The sequence below is a fragment of the Ptychodera flava genome, chromosome 17, assembly GCF_041260155.1.
Source record: "Ptychodera flava strain L36383 chromosome 17, AS_Pfla_20210202, whole genome shotgun sequence".
NCBI classification, from domain to species: Eukaryota; Metazoa; Hemichordata; class Enteropneusta; family Ptychoderidae; genus Ptychodera; species Ptychodera flava.
Window position 1 is genome coordinate 17618880 of NC_091944.1, and position 21570 is coordinate 17640449.

General features: G+C 38.5%; 1 protein-coding gene across 6 annotated transcripts in view; it reads left to right on the forward strand.

Annotated features, from left to right (window-relative positions):
• LOC139115635 (short transient receptor potential channel 7-like) overlaps window positions 1-13729 on the forward strand; it is a 98962-nt gene extending 85233 nt beyond the window's left edge. For 4 of the 6 annotated variants that reach the window (XM_070677908.1, XM_070677906.1, XM_070677910.1 and 1 more), the window contains exons 6-13: window positions 1293-1526; window positions 2608-2875; window positions 4633-4834; window positions 7856-8050; window positions 9425-9493; window positions 9914-9979; window positions 10956-11031; window positions 11827-13729. In XM_070677908.1, coding sequence (XP_070534009.1) covers window positions 1293-1526; window positions 2608-2875; window positions 4633-4834; window positions 7856-8050; window positions 9425-9493; window positions 9914-9979; window positions 10956-11031; window positions 11827-12056 — 1340 coding nt within the window. In that variant the 3' untranslated portion in view covers window positions 12057-13729. The remainder of the gene's footprint in view (window positions 1-1292; window positions 1527-2607; window positions 2876-4632; window positions 4835-7855; window positions 8051-9424; window positions 9494-9913; window positions 9980-10955; window positions 11032-11826) is intronic. The other 2 variants (XM_070677909.1, XM_070677907.1) reach the window with 1 other exon arrangement.
• The last annotated feature ends 7841 nt before the right edge of the window (window positions 13730-21570 follow it).

Genomic DNA, 21570 nt, shown 5'->3' on the forward strand with positions numbered 1-21570 from the left:
TTCACGTGGCGACACGCAGAAAAAGTGCGCCGCCAAAACTGTGTACACACAGTGAAGCTGTGTGGAGTGTTCAGTGCCGAACGAACTTTCCATATGACTTGCTTATATTAGTTTATATTCAGGATGTTCGTACGTCCGTGATTCATATGTGAATGGCCCCTTCACCATTCGAAATCGAGACAACATGTTAGGTCTCTGTTCGTGTCGCAGATGAAAAATTATCAGTTCCACTTCTCTCGAAACTCAGTATATAAAGGTCAAATTAACAAGTCTAACAGGACCGTGCATGGAAGGGTTTCGTATGTAAGACGTTGAAACAGACTGACGTAATGCTAGCACATGCAAGAACCACTGACGTAAGCAACCACGAGCTCTTAATTCGCACCAAAGTGAATTAGAGAACAAAAATATGGAATCCCTGGGGCGTAACATGATGAAATGTACAAAAGGTTACGCTTGCCATGCCGATGCTACAGTCGAAATTCCATTTACCGTGTGAGTTGACGTGTAATTAGTGAAATGCTCAAACAAATTTCGTTTTTGTAATTTTGTAATAACGTCGGCAGTTTTTAAAACTCAAGCCCTTGCCAAGGTGACGGAAGCGTCCACGCCGGTCGAATTTAAATTATAAGGCAAGTGCCTTGAAATTATCGCACTAGTATTTGATTTGGGAAAACATGATTTACTTTCGATGTTAGCCTTTTTTGATTGCAGCCCTGGTATCAAACGTGACCTGAATACAAGGAAAATTCATTCCTTCGTCATGACGAATATTGCCAATGCGTGACGTCACTGTTTGTAGTGTTCTTATCTTGACGCAATTTCTCAGGGCGGAAGGCCCGGGTCGTTTCGGAATTCGTTGCTCCCTTGTGACCTCGCATCGTGGAGTTTCGTCGACTTGTCGTCAGTCAGCACAAGTTCAAGTGTCTGCCTTTGTAGCGTGGATACATGCGCGCAGACGAAAGCGATTGGCAGTTGCAGAGTTTTTACATAATAAAAATAGACTCAGAATAATAACAGCGCAGACCTGGAAGTTAGGTTAGGCAGGTTCGCGTCAATGACCCATTATGGTACAGGGGCGATTTGATATTGATGTGATATTTGTTTCTATCAAGACAAGGAGAACTTGAAAGGAATAACCCCGCACGGAGTCTGATGCATAGGCGTTATCGCTCACCTATCGGAGCAGCAAATCCCAGAGACTTGATTTTCATTATAATTTGGGCCATTTTGTGAATATCTATGTCGGGGGTATATTTTTTCATCCATTGATTTTTCTTTTTGCTCCTCAGGCATGCTATGGGGAGAGGTGAAGCAGATTTGGGACGAAGGTTTCTGGAGGTATTTTTCGTCATTTTGGAATCTTTTGGACATCGGAATGCTAAATCTTTATCTCGCGTCATTTACAATACGCAACGTATCATATGGCAAAACAAGTGAGGCCCTGGATTATTTGAAGGAACAAGGTCCGGATATTCATAGGAACTCGACGGAGGTGATGACGCATTACTATTACGTCAATCCGGGTGAGTCACGTGATTGCGTCTCGACATGATTGGTATCTATTGCTATCATATGACACTAGTACTGTGTATTTGAAATACACGTTTACAAATAAATCATGCCCTCAGAATATCTCTTCATCTCGCCTAAAGGTTTACACGACAGCTAAAAGACGTACGCGGACGTAGTATTGTTTGCCTCAAGAAGACAACAACGCATACTCGGAAACAACTAGTATTTAGAATTTATATATGCATGCACTCATGATTACATATATGCACTCGTACTTACCTACCTATCTTTCAGTCCAAGCCGCCCTATAGTGACATACTACCTACCTAAACCCACTTAATACTGCCTCACATACATACATACATACATACATACATACATACATACATACATACATACATACATACATACGTACATACGTACATACATACATACATACATACATACGTACATACATACATACATACATACATACATACATACATACATACATACATACATACATACGTACATACGTACATACGTACATACATACATACGTACATACATACATACATACATACATACATACATACATACATACATACATACATACATACATGCATACATACATACATACGTACGTACATAGATACATAGATACATAGATACATAGATACATACATACGTACATACATACGTACATACGTACATACGTACATACATACATACATACATACATACATACATACATACATACATACATACATACATACATACATACATACATACGTACATACATACATAGTTGAACAGGACATCATGATACACAGGCATGCGCGTATATATATATATATATATATATATATATATATATATATATATATATATATATATATTCCTTATTTGGTAAAGGATGCATATGCATGTAATCTATCGTACGTAAATAATGTCAGAGACTATAACAGCCATCGGTCAACAATGACAAATCTAAGCTCGAGTAAGAGTAAGAGTAATCGGTCTGGATCGGCAGAAACGTTCAATAAACAAAATTTCCAATATTTATTATTATTATTATAATTATTACTATTATTTTATATTGTTGCCTCACAGATCGAACTATGTGGGATATGGACCCGATACTTTTGGCAGAAAGCCTGTTCGCCTTGGCTAACGTGCTAAGCTTCACCAGGATGGCGTACGTCCTCCCGGCCAGCGAATTGCTCGGTCCGCTGCAGATCTCGCTCGGTAGAATGGTTTACGACATAGTCCGATTCTTAGTCGTTTTTGTCGTGGTATTTTTGGCGTTTTTCTGCGCTCTGTATAATCTCTACTGGGCGTATAATCACATACCATCGAGCAATCAAGACAAATTTGATACGTAAGTAACTCAACAAATTGGAATAATTTCTTCCCATCGTTTTTTTTTTGTGTTTTTGATTATCAACTCACGGTTACTTGTCTTTGTAATTTATTCATTTTTAGACCCGGCTGTCATATATCAAACCTGCTTATGCAAAAGAATTGTCCGTTCGTTCACTCTTTTACATTTTCATACGTGGCAAGTGTCTAGTCAGTGTAAACATACACCTGGGCGATTGGTTCTTTACGTTAACGTAAAGAGGAATATTGTTCTGCATCCGGGCTTTTTCTCTGTTATGAGGAATGGGATGAATTGGGATGACCACATATGTGTTATCATTAAACGAGCAACACCGCCTTTTCCAATAGCTATCATCTCAAAGTCTTTGAAGGTCTGAGAAATAAGGCAAGCCCATCCATTTCAGAATGTATGGAATCCGGTGTGAGTTTGACCACTACAAAGATAAAAGAAAGCCAGATATAGAATCCAACGTTTTGATCGTTCTGAATACTGAGCGACCTAGCGCACCCCTCTGTGCGTCCTTCCAACAGTCAATCAGGAGTTTGGCAATAACACCGGACGCTTCTACGCTGCAGAGGGTTTTCTGAAAGATATGTCGCATGTAATTTGTAGATAGGTGGCTGCTCCGAATCCATGGAGCCAAGTGTCTCGTGAAAGGGGGCGTAGGTCGTGGGCGAGAAATAACAATAAGTCCCGTGTAACTATTGGCATAGTATGGCGTCGACAGAAATAACTTTTATTTTCGAAAGTTGATATAAGGTAATAAAACGCATCGAAGGTGTTTTATACGTTCGCAATTCATATGAGCCACAGTTTCACTATTTGATCGGACCAACTACAAACTACTTCATTTTGGGTGCATGCTTATCCCAGCCAACACGAGAGATCAACACACGTATAGCCAATTATCTTGTCTTTGTTTTGGGGGGACAAACTCATTTTCGGTTATAAGCGGTGGATTATCCTACACATTCAGCAAAAGTAGAGGGCTCACTCGATTTCACCAAGATCAAAACTTCCTTTCAAAACTTGCTGTGCGTGCAAACCACTCATGACTTGACGGCAAAATATGATGCAAAGTACTTGTAAAGGCGTGCAAAAATATTGGTCCAGGGCATGCGCATCTGATGACCTATACCCTTTAATGATCACTTTTAAACCGTCACGTTGAAGGTGTGACACTGACATGATTTGCATAATTCTAGGTTTTTACAAGAACATATTTTTCATCCGGCGGTCATCAACTCTTTTCGTTAAAATCCTCTCGTTCTCTCTAAAAGCGATCGATCGTAATTGAAGTGAAAACCTTCGACTCAAAGGAGTATACATGAAATAGGTGTCAATTTGAAGTTAAACGGTCGTTGAGAAGAACGGGTGAAAACATATACTGGGTTTTAGCCGATTTCTAAGGCGCCGAAAATAAATGAAAAGGTTGCAGCGGATGCAATAAAGCTGGATTGAAGGACACAGGACATCACTTTTAGACTTTTACACGTCACATTCGATTTATCAGTTTTGCCCTTGACCTTTTTCACGACTGAAAACAGGAAGACTCGCATCTGTCGCATTCAGAACCTATGGGTGTTTTTCCTGGAGGAGTGCGGTCTCAAACTGAAAAAAAAACAAAAACAATTTTCGGGTGATAAAGTTAATCTCTCTCTCTCTCTCTCTCTCTCTCTCTCTCTCTCCCTCTCTCTCTCTCTCTCTCTCTCTCTCTCTCTCTCTCTCTCTCTCTCTCTCTCTCTCTCTCTCAGGCTGGGCAGTACGTTCATGACGTTGTTTTGGACACTGTTCGGCATGTCTTCGAGGTACGATCCGATCATCGACGCCAGCTTGGAACATGATCTCACACAGATGGTTGGCACGCTGCTCTTTGCCATCTACAACGCCATCATGGTGATAGTGTTCCTCAACATGCTTATAGCTATGATGAGCAATTCGTATCAGGAGATTGAGGTGAGCATCACGTTGAGTGTTTTTGGTTTGGCCAAGGTGCACCGTTGTCGATGCCACTTGGGGACTTTTGGAGAACAAAGACACAAGTTTGACCGTATCCCTCCTCCCTTCCCGTAAACTAAAATTCAGAAGTGCAAAAACCGGGCGTCAAAATCACGGAATAAATGTTGAACAGTTCAAACTATTTGATAGTTCAGATATCCTGTAGTTTTTGAAAACAACAGAAAATGTAAAGTCTTTGATATTTAGCATATCTTTAACTTATGGTAAAATGTGCAAGGGGAACAGATATTCGGACTGTCAGACTTTTACAATATACTTTTGGTGTACCACTTGTGAGAGTTCATTTTCAAAGGTATGGAGTGAATAGAATTGTCACTGGATTAGTTTTGTGTAAATGGAGAATTGTATTTTCCCTCATAGAGATATTACACAGGGTTGGCGGCTATTTTGAGTGTCAAATATTTTTACATATTGGGTAATTTCTTACTCTAGTAGTAAAATTTGAAGGTTGATCACCGATTTTTATTCTTGATTTTGAAAGAGAATGGTTAAAAGTTTGACGCTTAATTACTGAAATAGACATATAGAAGGACGAACGCATATGATCACGAGGCACCCTCATCTTCTCGGAAAGCGTGCGCCTGCGTAGAAGCAAGGAATACAGCGTCGCTGACTATAATCTACCTGTATAACGCGTATATAGCTAGCTCAGAAATACCCATGTAATCTTTGTTAACATTTTTGAGCATTAAGACTCGTCATCAAAAATAGCTCGTATCGATATCCCGAATGCCCTAATTTGGTTCGCGGCTATTTTCAGTTTACTTGACAAGTTATCGAATCAAAAACATTGTTTCCCTCAGTCTGGCATACCGATGTGTTAATCGACTCTTATTGTTGGAAAATAGCTCACCACATAAACTCAATCGCCAGCTAATATAACTTGAGGCAGATCCAACGACCATCGACAAGATTAAGTCCTTTCACGCGTTACTCTTAAAGATTTGCGCAGCACCTGCCAGATGATGTCCTGTTTGCGCTATCCTAAGGGGTCCCCTGATCGTTTCGAGAAACAAATTCGTCCCGAAAAAGCCCATGTCGCGGAAAATGCTATTGAAGCAAACCCTGAATCGAAATATTATGGCAATTTTAAACGATGAAGATCAAACCAAAAGCCAAAGTCATTGACGTCATCGGTAAGTGTAAAAACGTGAAGTTTTTAGCAGGCGCATAAAACATTTGTAAAGATGTCCCCCAGATCTATAACCGCGGAGACTCGGTGCGGATGCTCCTTTTCAAAGCTTTTCGGATATCATTACTGATAAGCCATGCACAGAAGATAATCAAGACAGTTTTAATATTTCATAGTCTATAGAAGCTGTCGTATCGTTCGGACAAATTGGTAAAAACGTTCGATACTGTGGGATTAATTGGATGAACTCTTGAGCATAGGAACGTGAGCAAGTACAGTTGTGCTTTTATCTCGTTTGTTGATTAGAATGGCGGTTTTAGCGCGCATTTTATAATACCGTAATTCTCCGAGGCAGAATGACGCACAAAGATGGAACACTGCACTGGCGTGTGGCCACCTGTTACCCTTGACAGGTAACTTCACTTAATTCAGCAATCTTGCAGGGGCGGACATGCGCCTTTTTACGCGAAAATGTCCCTGTAGTTTGTTTTCTTGTCTGTTTCGCGACTGATACTAAAGCTCATCGCGACAATCATTTTAACACGTCGCGCAAAAAAACGTGATAAACATTCATGGGTGATCCTGAACCAGTTCAACACCCTCTGAGACAGAGCAATTTTATTTTAACGTAGAAATGTCGACAAAAACAGCGCTGGTGGTTCAGAGGTATTAAATATAACACTGTCTGAAGGCAAACATCAATCCGTCTGTGACAAAACAAAGCAGCCTTGATATGTGTTAGCCAGCGTTGAAGGACAAGTGGCTAATGGTCATGTCCCCCTCCCCCATAGGTTAGACTCATTCCTCTGGGGCAACAGTCTCAACGTTCGCCAAAACATTTCTTTTTTCTTAATGCTAAAAGTCAAAATTCTGCGTATGCAATCAACAGTTTCTTTTTCCACTCAACCACGTTGAAACGACCACTACTCAGAACGTCAACACAGTCTATATGTGTTTATTGATGACTGAAGTCTGGACTAAATTTCATTTGTCAACAACAACAACAACAACAACAACAACATTGCATAACGTACGCAATGCGTAATATCGGCAAAACTAACACTGTATTTCAGCACTCTTTAAGGTATTATATAGTACACGCCTCGAAATTGAAATGCTTAAACTTTTTACTCAAACTTTCCTTAAGGACATTTCAAAATTTGGCACTGGATACATAAATTACTCAATATTTACCGACACTTGTAATTCAAAATGGCCGCCATCCCTGTGTTAACTCAATGGAGTAAAATCCAATTTTCGATTTTCACAAAAATAAAATGAAAACTTTTCGTACTTCATAAGTTTCAAAATGAGCCCGACAAGTAGACTTGGTTCAAGTCTATGATTTATGAATGTTTGTGTGGGGTGAACGCGATGATATTTGATCTGTTTTCATGTGAAACGCGTGAGTGGGGTGAACGCTATGAGTGGGGTGAACGCTGAACAGGGGTGAATCCGCTAGAAACTAACTAACCTCTGCTCAGAGTAAAAGGCAACGAGTTCAGTCACTATGAAAACCTGGCATTGGCTCCCAAATTCAAAATAGGTCTATAGGAGAGACACTAATGAAACTATCACAAATGATTTTACTTTTTAAAAATTCACCGACTTGAACCAAGTCTACCCCACAAGTGGTAGACTGAATAAGTATTGTAAAATTGTAAAAGTCCAAATATCTGTCCCTGGGGCGCATTCTTCCTCAGGCTGAAGCAAAAGACAATGTTACTAGTTTCCTGACTAAAACATTGAAAATAGTACCAGAAGTTACTTAAGAAACATTACATTTGAAATAGAACAAGTGTTTGCTTTATTCTCTTAATCCACAGAATGACGAGGACGTTGAGTGGAAGTTTGCGCGAGCCAAACTATGGATCTCATATTTTGAAAGAGGCACGACTCTGCCAATCCCGTTGAACACTGTTCCCAGCCCGAAGTCGTTCGTTTATGCATTCCAATGGCTAACAAACAGACTATGCAAGAAGGAAGAAAAGGAGTTTCAGCACGTCAATTTGACCGACAGGGTGAGTGAACTCAATGGGGGCGCCACCAATCACGTGACCCTATACCATCATCGATGTAAAACTGAGTTCAGAAGTCAGTTGCCGAGCGATAATCATTTTCTTTCACTGCACTGTCTTATCATCTCAACAACGGTGCCCCTTCGAACGACATTTCCAGTCCTAGAGGTCGAAAGGTGACACAAGACACCTATTAAACAAATTGAATGAGTTAAAGGCCCGATGGATATATGTACTTGTATCAGATTCCCTTCAAAATCATAGCTACATTTTAATTATACGGTGTAGATTATGAAAGACATGTTTTAACTTTCATCAATCACCATCGTACCTTGGATACAGTGTTTACATTGGTCGTAGTTGTATGGGTCCCATACGACCTTTGAGCGCAGTTCTGACGACTGTATCCTGTAAATTGAATGAGTTAAAGGCCCGATAGATATATGTACTTGTATCAGATTCCCTTCAAAATCATATTTATCCGCTTCGAGGAACCTAGTCTATTCTCGGTGATAATAACATTTCAAAGGGTTTATTCTTTTAGAAGCTGACACTTGTAAATTTCACCAGCCAAGTGCAAAAATTTTTAATTTTCACCAGTATGACTAACTACAAAGTTATTGAATTATGTACATCTATGCACATTACATGGTTTTACTTTTCACGGATGATGCGTTTTAAGAGAGAGACTAAAAACTCGTATGTGGAAAAAACCTCACTTTTGAACGAAATGTGAGTCACATCCACTTTACACAGTCATCGTCGATGTGTATATCAGTGTCGGAAACCCTTGCAAGATTTGAAGGTCTCAAATTTATCCTTTGATTTTGCTGCTTAGTGTATTTTAAGCTTCTTTGAAAAGTGTATCAATCGTACGCGTACATATCTCGAGTTCTGACTACTTTGCCTTGGCTACAATATTTTCATGAGTACGCATGCGCACACCGATACATTATTCATGTACTCAAAATTTTCTGACAGCTGCTTTCCTGCAATACACACAGATCTTCGCTGCGTACAGAAGGCACGTGAAAGTCTTCTCAAGAGGTTGAAATAGCTGAAACATTGCGACAAAATGCCTCTGTTATGAATTTTTTATCCGAACTCAGAGTGAAAGAGGTCAGAAGAGAATATAATCTTCAGCTTGCAAGTGGCTTGCGTATTGCTTGGTACTGCATTATGTCACGTCCTGCGCCACAGTCCCCCTAGCTCCTCACGACTGTGGTCCAGCTCGGGTCCCAACGCCCGTAAAGCTTTCTTTAATATAAATAACCACATTGCCTTCGACTTTTCTTATGTTTACTCAAGACTTACATTTAAAACTACGAGATGAAAGTTTAAGAAAAACAGCCATTCTTATTTAAATAATTTTTGCAGAGAAATGGCATCTACAACATCATGAACTCCGGAGACTTTAAACTTCAAGAGAATGAAAATAGCCACTCGGTGAGTACAAACTGACTGATATTGCTGGAAGTTCAGAGCTCTCTCACTAACCGGCGTTCGTGCTTTTGAGTCAAGTTCATTGCCAGTTTATCTTGTTGTCATCCGTGTATGAAGCAATGACTTTGATCACGTGTTAGAAGACGAGAAGAGGGTTTGTTCCCCGAAAGTTCGACAGCCATTATGGCAAAAGGTGCGATGCTGCGGCAAAACCGATTTATGTGACCAGCATCTAAATATCGTCTTATTGAATAGGTAATCTAGATCGTGTGCAATTTAGTCTAGAAAATTGTTTCCGAAACACAAAGGCAGACGACCTCTCCCTGTCGATCAGCCATCCAAAAATATGTTCTCATCCGATGATAAACAATATTTTCATAAATTCTCCATTGCATTGCTTCCATGTTGCATTCCAATTTACAGACAGCAACCGCTTCATTTGGGTCGCGTGTTCGCACCGAGGGGCTTTTTCTGCAAAGCACATTCTCCGTAAGTCAATGTAATGAACATAGAACGTTTTTGCTTGACTTGAATCATATATAATATTCATACCTTTTTTTACACAACTAACAAGCTTTGCTATGGACCTTTGAGTGTACGTGAAACATTTGCAATGCATGCTCTGCTTTTATAAGACCAAGAAATATCACAAATCGAATCGAGTCAACGACTAGGCGTAGAATATTTACAGTGCCTGAAGGCTGCTATGGTCATCAGCGGGCCGAGAGTTATTAACCTTTGTATACGTCATCACTCAGCCTGTCGTAGAGTAGTTTTCTTCAATTTCTTTGAGTCTATTTTTCCTCAACACCGCCGGGATTCATATATTACCCACTAACCATTGAATTTATAACACCGAAATCATGACGTAAAATTGCACTTTTCTCTTCGTTGCGTGTGTATGTCTGTATATATATATATATATATATATATATATATATATATATATATATATATATATATATATATATATATATATATATAATACAAACACACACACGCATGCTCAAAGTGTGAAGTGGTATATAAGCAAAAGTACACATGAAATGACAATAATAAATTGCATAAATAATTACTTCAAGTATAATTTTATGTTTATACCACCTAGCACTTTTTCATATATATATATATATATATATATATATATATATATATATATATATATATATATATATGTGTGCCTTGTGCATTATCTACATGTAGTTTCAAGCTGGCTGATTAGTACCAGGACTTTCTAGAAATAGATCTTTACAGCTCTTTTCAGTGAGATTGCGTAAATGTCACGTCTCAGATAAAGTCTTGCGTTTGACTTTTCAATGCAGTGGTTTAAATATTTAATAGCGAACAGTCCAGGTTATCGACCCGCAAATAAGCGTGTGCACTGAGCAGTCAAATACACTGACACTGGGAGAATCATCCGGTAAACGTGATTTTTTTTTTCAAATGTCATGTGCTTCATTTTCAGGCTATTATGCGGCGATTGGTTAAACGGTACATATTCAAATTACAGCGAGACAAAGAGAATGATGAGATAAGCGAAGGTTCGTGGCTTTTTTATTCACCGTCTGCATAATATTTTTTAAAATATCACAAAACTGAGAAATATGCTATGTACATGTTTCTGTATTTTAACAATATTTCAGCATTGAAGGACTCAATAACGTGTCATCATTGGACGGACATCAACAGAATTGTGTTTGGCGATTGACGACGGCAGCGCGTCATTACATGACGTCTGCGTCCATCTTATTTGGCACTTGAAGTACACCTCGTTCTAATAATTTTCACAGGACGTGACGATCACTATTTTATTTAGAAATATACCGCGTCAAAATAAGACGATAATATCAATGTTGAACTGTGAATGATTGCGATCAGGAAGCAAATGTGACAGACATAGTTTAAGTAAACGAAAAACACAACAAAACGATTTAAATGTATAGAATTTTTAATCACAAATGAGCATAAATAACGGCAGGGGCCGGAAAAGAAAATAGGGGCCTTCTAAAAATTGTATTACTAAAAGTAAGGGTTGTATAGTATGTTGGCTGATCATGTCGGAGGGGATGCGCTGCAAACATTTGACTAAATTTTCTCCACAGGCCCCTGCCCTTTGTTGTGCTCGTTCCCATGGCGACAGTCACCTGTCCATGGTGTAACGATTGAATTAAGATACCACATTACATACTCCCCACCTAGTGGATACCCCCCCCTCTCTCTCTCTCTCTCTCTCTCTCTCTCTCTCTCTCCCCTACTGCCTGCATGTCTGCTGCCCTCAAATACATTCATGCATTTATCAACAAATGCATAATAAAATTATTCTCTTAACTTGATAGGCGAACTGGAAGAAATCAAACAGGACATATCTAGTCTCAGATTCGAACTCAAAGAGGAACTAGCTCACCAATCTCATCGAGGAGCGAGGGATTCCGCGGCGGGAATTGGTACGGTGGTTGACAGCGCCACCTCCAGAGAAGTGGCCGCCTTACGCCGTCAAGTGGAAGCCCTCCGGCGCGAGCTCGGTTTTGCGTTGCGAGTATCCCACGGTGATGTGCACATGGTCTGAAAGTTTCTCTCTGTGACGTGGCTAATTGCGTGCGCAGTCAATGTCCAGATTCTACGGACTCGGACCTCGGGTCGTTCGGTAGTAGCAGTCCCACTGCGCACTACACTGAGGGGAACTCTTTGGAGTCAAACTAGCTACAAGCTACAGGGGTGAAGAGCAAATCAGAGCACTTGATTTCTGTTAGCAAGACAGTCTTTTTGATGCTCCTTATTTTCCGAACTCTTCAAAGTTAAAGCGGAAAGCACGGTCCCTCTATCAGAGGGACAGTGCGGAAAGTTATCAAGATTATCGACAACCATGAGAATGATGTTGGTCGCCTGAAAATCGTGAGAACTTTAAGCGCCCTCTACGAGAACTTGTAATTATTTTTAACTGAGTCCTGACAAGATCTTGAGGGCTACAATCTCTACCAGGATATCGCGAAATATCAGGATTGTTATATGATTTTCATCTGCAGTTTCAACAGAATTACACGCATTACATACAAATGATCACAATAACATTTCCATTGATATGCAAATCGATTCTTGACATTTCTCGACCAAACTATTCGGATATGGCAGAACTGCACGGAGGGGACCATCGTTTTACGAATCGGACGATTGAAAAGGGATAAATAAGTATTATATTTTGTTTCTCTTTTATACAGATCGTTAAGTAGAAAAGTTTATTGTGGCATATATTAGTGAGCGAAGTCAAGGTTTTTATAACACAACGTCAATCAATGGATTTAGTGAACAAAAACTAACTTCAAGTTCAGCGTATTTTAGTCAACATAGTCAACGATGATGTTTCTTTACATTTGTTCATACAAAATTTAGTATCAGGACGCTGTGTGATTGAGTTGCCACGCAATTCGATTTATGTACATGCCGTTGGTAGCTCCATGCACTGCGACGTATGTTATTTTTGTTACCGTTCTCACAAACTTAGCTTAGACGTTTACTTTTTTTGTACTTCAGCATGTACCATGTTTGTTCTTGTATCTACACGATATTTGATATTTTTTGCATATATTTTTAGCCGATTGCGTTCGTCTTGTTACCTCCATATAATACACTGAGATCACGTAGAAGAGATATTATCATATAGGCACAGACATCAGGCAGTGGCTTTTCAGCTGGCCGGATAACAGAATTTCTGTTGAGAAAGTTGTCGCCTGGGAGTCGATAACTCTTGTGTGAACCTTAGCAGCTGTACATTTTGTATTTTTGTTTTTCATCTTTTTATTCATTTTATTCAATTTTTTGCTTTGACTTGGTCCATACCAGCTTCATTTGTTGCCAATAATACTTTACGGTATAGCCGATATTTGAGTTTGTGGATTGTCTGAAGATATTTATACGTCGAGGGATAAATCACTCTTATAGTCGCCGTTTTAAAGACAAAATGCATGAAATTTGCCAGATTATACTTCTTTTGATCAAATGTAACATTTTAAAAGACTTTTTGATGATCATACCGACTGGAAGTATAGTCGGCGTTTCAACGTATATGACACTTTACAGTTCAGAAAACAGTTATAGGTCAATGTATCGGCCCTCACCCTATACTTTTGTGTACATAGAGACATTATAAGCGGAACCATTACGTATACAATCGGAAACTTTGTATAAATTTGGAAAGTGGATGATGTTGAAGATTCTGTTCAAATAAACAGTAGTTTCAAGAGAGCATTGTCTTGGTGCATTATCTTTAAAAGTGTAAACGGAGAGTTGTTCAAAAAACGTATTAAAAACATTGTTCGCGGAAGGTTGTTCTGAGCATATGAAACATAAAATATCAAAGGCATACCTTATGATATAGCGTAATTTAATCGGGGAGTAATTCAGTGGTCAGGTGATCAGAACATTTTCAATTGTATTTATGGCGAGATGTAAACTTGTGTGAACTCGTTTTCTTGTTCGAACGACCTGTCTCAAGGTGTTTTTTGTCTGCATGCCAGGACGTGACTTGAGTCAAGCTCGCATTAAAAAGCACGCACTTCTTCCTGGAATTTTCACCAAATTTAATACTGGACAAATCTTGGACAAACCAGAACGGATAAACATCCCTGTAGTATTCCAAAGAGAGTTTCATTCCCTTCGGTCTTTTCAACCACGTCTTTAATATGACAATAAAGATACCATACAGATCTTTCACAAGCCTAGGCAATGAAAGGAAAAGTAATCTTTTCCTCAAGCACACAAAGGTAACTTCCCCCCTGAAAGTGCTACCACCATCTTGATACTGACATTCACTATCTGAAATAATCCATTTCCGTTGCACTCACGTGGACGATAACAGTTTTTCACTGGAGAGAAAACATATCCCAGTATTCTTGTGGCATTTTATACATCTCGATTGGGGGGGGGGGGGGGGCACGAGGTCAAGATGCACGGATCCAGTGAAGTTGTTTACAGAACTTCCATACATGAGATGACATTTTTGAACAGTTCATTGATATTAGTTTCGTCATTGCTACACATGATATAAAATAAAACGAACGAACAAGCGAAAAACCAGAACCGAAAAACAATGCAAAAACTTCCACGGATGATACACTACACGGATGATACACTACATGGACCGTTTCTCGTGGAGTTGAAATTGCCTTTTAACCTCAGGTGGCGCTTCAAGGGTGAATAGTAACAGCCGTACATAAACTCACTCATTCGCTAACGGTTAAATCTACAGACACTCACTTTTACTTTTTACTGCGAAAGATGTGCCTTAGTTTAATTACAGTTAAAGAACCTAAGACCCAGAGAGAGAGAGAGAGAGAGAGAGAGAGAGAGAGAGAGAGAGAGAGAGAGAGAGGACACTGTCAGACAGACGACAAATTACAGACTACAACCTAGTCCTTGACAAAGTTTAATAGTTTTCTAAAAGGTCATAAGATTGATAGTCTGAGAGATTGCCTTAGGTATCGTTTAGATGTTTCACGACATCCCTGCATGATCTCTGTCAATGATAAGTGTCCATTCTATCCTAACAAGCCACAATGTTAGAGGTGAGTCATTACATAAACTGAAAGATCATTTTGCTTTTGAGTGAGATTATTAGAAATAATGGGGAACTTAAACAGGTCGCTGGAGTATATTACGATATGTAAATTAAAAAGGTGCAATATCTTTGCGAAATTCGATATATTGTTGCGTCATTTTAAGCGCAAATAGGATGTTACATAACCTTAAGTATATGTTGAAAGGAATAATGTTTTCTTGGACAATGTTTTTCCTTGGTTGCAATGGCTTTACATGTCGACACCTACTAAGGATCCCGTTTTGTTCACTCAAGACGCTCCCAATTTTATGTACCTGTCTATAAGGAGTGAGCATGAGTTATAAACAATGGTACAAAAGACAACAGTAGGTCTACTGGTATTTTGCTCGAGATATCCCAACAATTACAAAATGTAAGATGAACTTCGCATTGTTTCTGTAATAAAAACATGGCATGTACGTCATCTCTATCTTACTGATAGTGAGAAATCTCAACAATGGGAAAAAATACTCGGGGGGGGGGGTCTGAAGAATTACGTAATACATTTTTATATAAAAATTTATTCTCTGGATCACATTTTTATGTCAAGATGTAATGCTAATAAAGAATCATTGGATTCCAGCATTGTCGAGACACGGCATTGTCAAAGATAACTGGCACATACGTAGTATGCCGTCTCTGGGTCGGCTGTTAGGCTTATGTCAAGAATAGTTTTCTGTGTAGCTATTTGTACCGTTTGTCAGTTCCGGATTAAGGTAAGGTGTAAGGTATGTCTATGTCTTGGCCAGACCCTCTCAACAAGTTTTATGGTATCGAACGATAGAAGTGTCATGAAGAATACATAAAACTGACAAAAAATAATACTCAGGACAACTACTTTGGCTGCCCTCTCACTACATTAGGCACAGAATGCAGTTTATTGTGAACACTATTAACACTGAATGAACACTATATTGATAATACAATTTTTTGTCATATCTGACAAATAAAACCAACCGATAATGTAATAAAACGAGAGATAAATTATAGCTCTGTGAAATTTGACCCTGGCCACTTCTTTATTCTTACGTCTGCATGCAGCGTGCAATATTAACGTCGGTCCGACGGTCCGAGACCGACAGATTCTCGTCGGGCCGAAAGTTTTTAGCAACATGTCGGTCCTTATGACCGACTGAAATTTGGAATAAATGATGAAAATTTCTCCGTCAAGACCTGTAACAGATGCAGATGATGACTGACTCTGAATCATGTGATTCAGACTTGAATGTCATGCACCTATCAATGTTTTCCACCGTGGGAGTGCGGGGCAACAGGGGATATTGATCGCACTTCGGGTCCTGGTAGTGGGGAATTCGATCTCTATGGTACGCCAGACGGGGGGGGGGGGGGGGGTTGACAATGTCGCAAAATAGTAATTTTTTGTCTTGCGACTTTTACATTTACGAAGAGTCTAATTCCTCCGATCGACGCGCATAGCACGGTGCAGCTGATTACATTCAGATCAGTATGAATTACGTCCGTGCATGCAGATTCTAGCAATGGAATGGATTGATTTTGGTGCAACAATGCGATACAATATTATAATAATACTCGTCTAGTGAGTGTAACCCTGTAATGTTAGCATATTTGTGTCATAAGACAACAACACCCAGTATCACTTCACTAGTTCCACACTTTAAGTGTTCGGAATTTACAATGAATAAATGTACATAATACAGCCCTTCATTTTATCAAACTGACTCCATTTTCTTTGCTTTGATTTTCCATTAAAGAGTTTAAGACAAAAACCTACTACGAGAACAGTGCTGTTGACTAAACATATTTGGTTTGTACATTTAGGTATTTTTTACCTCTGATGGTTTTAACTACGCCCGATACAAGGACTAGATGTTACACGACAGCCCATTGTGCTACCTGCAGTCGACAGTCAAGTTCACGTTTCGCTGCGTTTGTATGTGGACCGCTAGAACATCTTGCTTGCTCGTTGGTCTTAACCAAAGTTCACAAGGCCGACTGTTACCACGATATATCGACGTGATAATAAGTGTACATTTTATAAAACAGAGCGGCCTTATCATAACAGTTTTGTCGAGTTGCACGATCCGTCGTGTATACTCTCAGAGGCCGAGAGTAGGGCTTCAAATTGTTTCGATGTGTACCGTTTTACGACTGGCATGCAAAACTCACCATCATCCTGTGCTGTAGGCCTAAATGTCGCAAAACGTTGTCTTCTAAGATGTTACGGTATCATTAACTGATCGTGTCGATGGTTTTCAGCAGTATCGAGTGTCTGTCAAACTTTTCAGAGTCATTTTAATAACTTTAAGCTTTCAAAGGGCGATGAGACCCAGCAATCGCTCAGGCAACACTTTTCGATCAGAAATATGCATTCATTCGACGTGTGCCATTCATGTTGTCTGCAATTTCTATAATCGAGAAAAAGTTACGATACTTGTCCTTTTAATTAAAAGTATAACTTCATCTGTTTCTTCATGAATGCAACAGAGGTCACATTTAAGCATATTTATTTTTTGAAAAATTTTGAAAGTAATCCATACGTCATATCAAAATACATACCAAGTATTTTCTCCCTTCTGTTTTACATTACAATAAAAAAGACGTAGTGATCAATGTTTGCATAAAAAATTATTCATACACTCCCCTTACTCATGACTGTTTTCAGGGTACTAAGCTATTCACTCACTCTTCTACCACTCGCGTTGGCTAATTTCAGAAGTGATTTTCAGCTCGCCAACCATTTTCAAATCACAATATCACATGCCCTGGTGTAGTGTACAATTGTACACAGCCATGTAGAGAACATCATCCCCATAGAAAGTCATGAGAGACAAACTTTCTCGCTTTCATCATCCCACTGTAGCCAGTGCATGAGCCTGTATTCCCCGGCCCCTGGGTGTTTGACATCATTTTATAGTCCGAGAGTGGGGATTTGACATGGCTAGAAAAAAAGTCAAATTCTCCTGTTAGTCCCATAGTCCCCCCAATGGTGGAAAACATTGATAAATGTGTGCGCATGACAGTGAGAAGATGAGGGCTGTGATCTTTTCAGATTCCAGATCATGTAGATGAATGATTCATGATCATGATCATTCACTTACACTATTCTGCAATCTATGTGAACAATAGTCCTTTTGAGTGAATACTTACTGACTCTATTGATAAAAGGACATGAAAAATTAAATATTACAACATTCAAAAGCATAGTATTGGTGGAGAAGTTGACTTTAATGGTCGTTAACAACTGCATTTATTGAGGACCGGCAGTTTTCTGTAAGGACCTGAAGCTTTGGCTTGGTGCAGGCCCTTATGACCTGAAGCTATTTTCTCTTAATAATCGGCACACTGGTCTGCATGCAGCTTTGCAGACTTGACTTTCAAAAAAATGTTGACAGTCTTTAATAGCTTGAAATGGGAAATAATCTTTCACAATTACAATAACCCTTGAACCATAGTTCACTGCGACTGCAATATAGCTCGGAAACAAATGAATTGTTTTGAATGTTTTTGTAATTCAGTAATAAATAAGTTTATTTTCAAAGCATTATTGATTATTGTCACATGATCTTCTGTGTATTCTTTTGAGATACCTTCAAAATACTGCAAAGAATGTGCGCAATAAATAGCAAATGGACCGCTTATATGAAACGAGGTTTTCAACATATGCAAATAAACCCCTATTCTGAAAAGTGGTTTAGTCCATATGTAAATTGGCGAGGTGGCCGCCAATTTTAAATTGAACATAACTTATTTCATTATGAGCAAGGATAATGATGACCTTATAGGCGTCACCGGCGACATCTCTTAATATCATCTGCTTCTTCTAGAGGATGGAAGTATTATCTTTCTGACTTCACAACTGACAAATGTCCCGACAACTTGATTTATATCAACGAAAGTTTAGTTGACAAAGACATAGAAAGTTATTAAGGGAAAATCATTTGATTTCGGGGGGGGGGGGTATAAAATTATTTATTTTTCTCCTTCACCTGCCGACAATGTTGTTCTCCCAAATCCACCATCCTAAAAATCAAACGGTTCTCCCGTTAAGACATATACACATGATGGAGATTGCTTGAGTAAATTTCGATGTAACCACAAAACGGATGCATGTATAATTAGGCTTATCTTATATGTATTAAGCGACTTTAATGAACAGTCAGTCATTGCAGTGGGTCAGAGTCGATCGATGGTGAGTTATGGACCGCAATATTAGACCACTTAGAATGAAAGAAAAAACAAACAAACAAACAAAAACTTTTTCCTTTGAATTGCTGCTTCCTCTTTTGATTGATTTCAAAAATATCAAAAAATCAGAATAAATGTTTTTCCGCAAAGCAGTTTCCTGTAGGGCTCTACAAATACCTGATGTTAGCAAATGTGGGAACACAGAAATACACTTTGTTTACACTTTTGTTTCAAAGATGAGAGAGAAATTATATTGAGGTGTATGAACTTTGTTGTCGTCAAACCTAACCTTCTCATCCACATTCACAAGTACAGAGGGCCAACTTTGCCATGGAAACAAACTGGTTTGCAGCAAATTTGGTATTGAAAAGGTTAGATTAATTGGATGTCAAAGCTGTCTTGGTGTTGCTGCGGTTTACACATATCAAGGCTGTGAAACAGTCAATCAAAGTTTTTTTTTATATTTCCTGCTGTTCTGTAGGAAGTAAACATAGGGCCAAAGTCCCTGAACTACTATAGACATGGATACAAATTAAGTATTTCCTGACTGTATGAAATTATCTCACTAGGTCATCCTAGTAAAGCTGACTGACCAGCGGTTTTGAAAAAACCAAGCGACTCAACAGTTGACAGAGCTCTGCTGTGTTATGTAGAGAATAACCTTTTGTGACACATGTATTGATGAAGAAGGTGGATATCTTTGATAGCTCATTTCAGGATGGCCTGACCAAAACTGGAAAAAATTCCGTAAAAATACAGATTTGCATATTTCATCAGACTATATTAGTCATAATAGCAAATAAACGAGAGTTAATTACATTCTAATTAAAGTAAACAAGACTTGCTTAAATCAAGATTTACGTCATAAAAAAAACAGCATATCTGTCAGGTTATAAAGAATCTTGAGCTGGTTATCTTTTAATATCAGTATTTTCATCCTATTAACCAAGCACATTTTAACTTTCAAATTAACATTGTAAGTAAGTTCTGTTGAATAAGTTGAGACTGTAGTACTCAGAGAAAGCACACTGAAGAGACAAATTTTGAAACTTAAGAAGTTCAAGGTCATCAAAAGCATTATAAGGAATCATGTTACACTTTCATTGCACTGTTTACACAGATTGCATAATTGCTATAAATAGCACATGAGGAATCTTACAGCCCAGCTTTACCATAAAAACCCTATCACTTTGACCACTCTTTTAATTGACCACTCTATTTTTTTCCTCAAAAAGTAATCTTATTTTATCCTTACCAAGTCAACCATAAATGGAAATTAGAACTTTCTCTATCTCTATTTATTTGACCACCCCTATCATGACTATGACAATTTCTTTTAGATAACATAAATGGTGGTTCAGAATATATCAAAGTTGGGATTCAGGAAAGTTGCCTTTACATGTTTTAATCCTCCAAGATGGTAAGCATTTCACTATGAACTGTCAAAAAAGTTGAACTTTCTGATAATTCCACACTAAAATTATTTTGGCTTTGATGATTTCCTAATTAATTCAATTATTTAAAATCATATTAATTATTTTTTTTCTGGGTGAATTGATAGGGTTTATACAGTACAAGAATTACATACAATGTAAGTCAAATTTTGACCAAAAATGAAAAAAAAATTCCTTAAAAATACACATTTGCATATTTCATCACAATTTGAACAAATCTAAGTTGGGTTATCCCTAGGGACCTGTATACCAAATAACAAAGCTGTCTGACCAGCGGTTATGAAGAAGAAGATTTTTACCAAAAACACCTTTTTTGGCATTAATTTGCCTATTTTCAACAATATCAAAAATTAAAAAAACAGTTTCTCAAAATCATATTTTTCATCTACACAACAAATATCAAATCAGTAAGTACTGCGGTTCTCAAGATATTTGAGTGGACGGACGCCTCACAAACGGACATACATACATACATACATACATACAGACAGACGCGACCGGAACCCATTACCCACCCCATAGCTTCTATAGACTATAGTCGATAGTAGCAAAAATGGGCAGAAGAACTGTGGACACAGTGTTACATGTTACACTGGTATGCAGATAAGAATGGACAGTGAAATTGATCTAAATGTTATCACACTTGTGTAATTGGTTTGTAAAGTTATTCCACAACTTACCTCAGAAGTTGCACTGACTTGTTGTAACTTCAGTGAACATCACAGAGCTTTTATGGACTTTTATGGGAGTACCCTTTGCAGTGTACTTCACACATACACAGAATCATATTACATTCCTTATGTACCGCTCTGAGTTACACTGTATCATAGCTAAGTCAGAGTCTAGTTGTCATTAGATTCTTGTTGCCT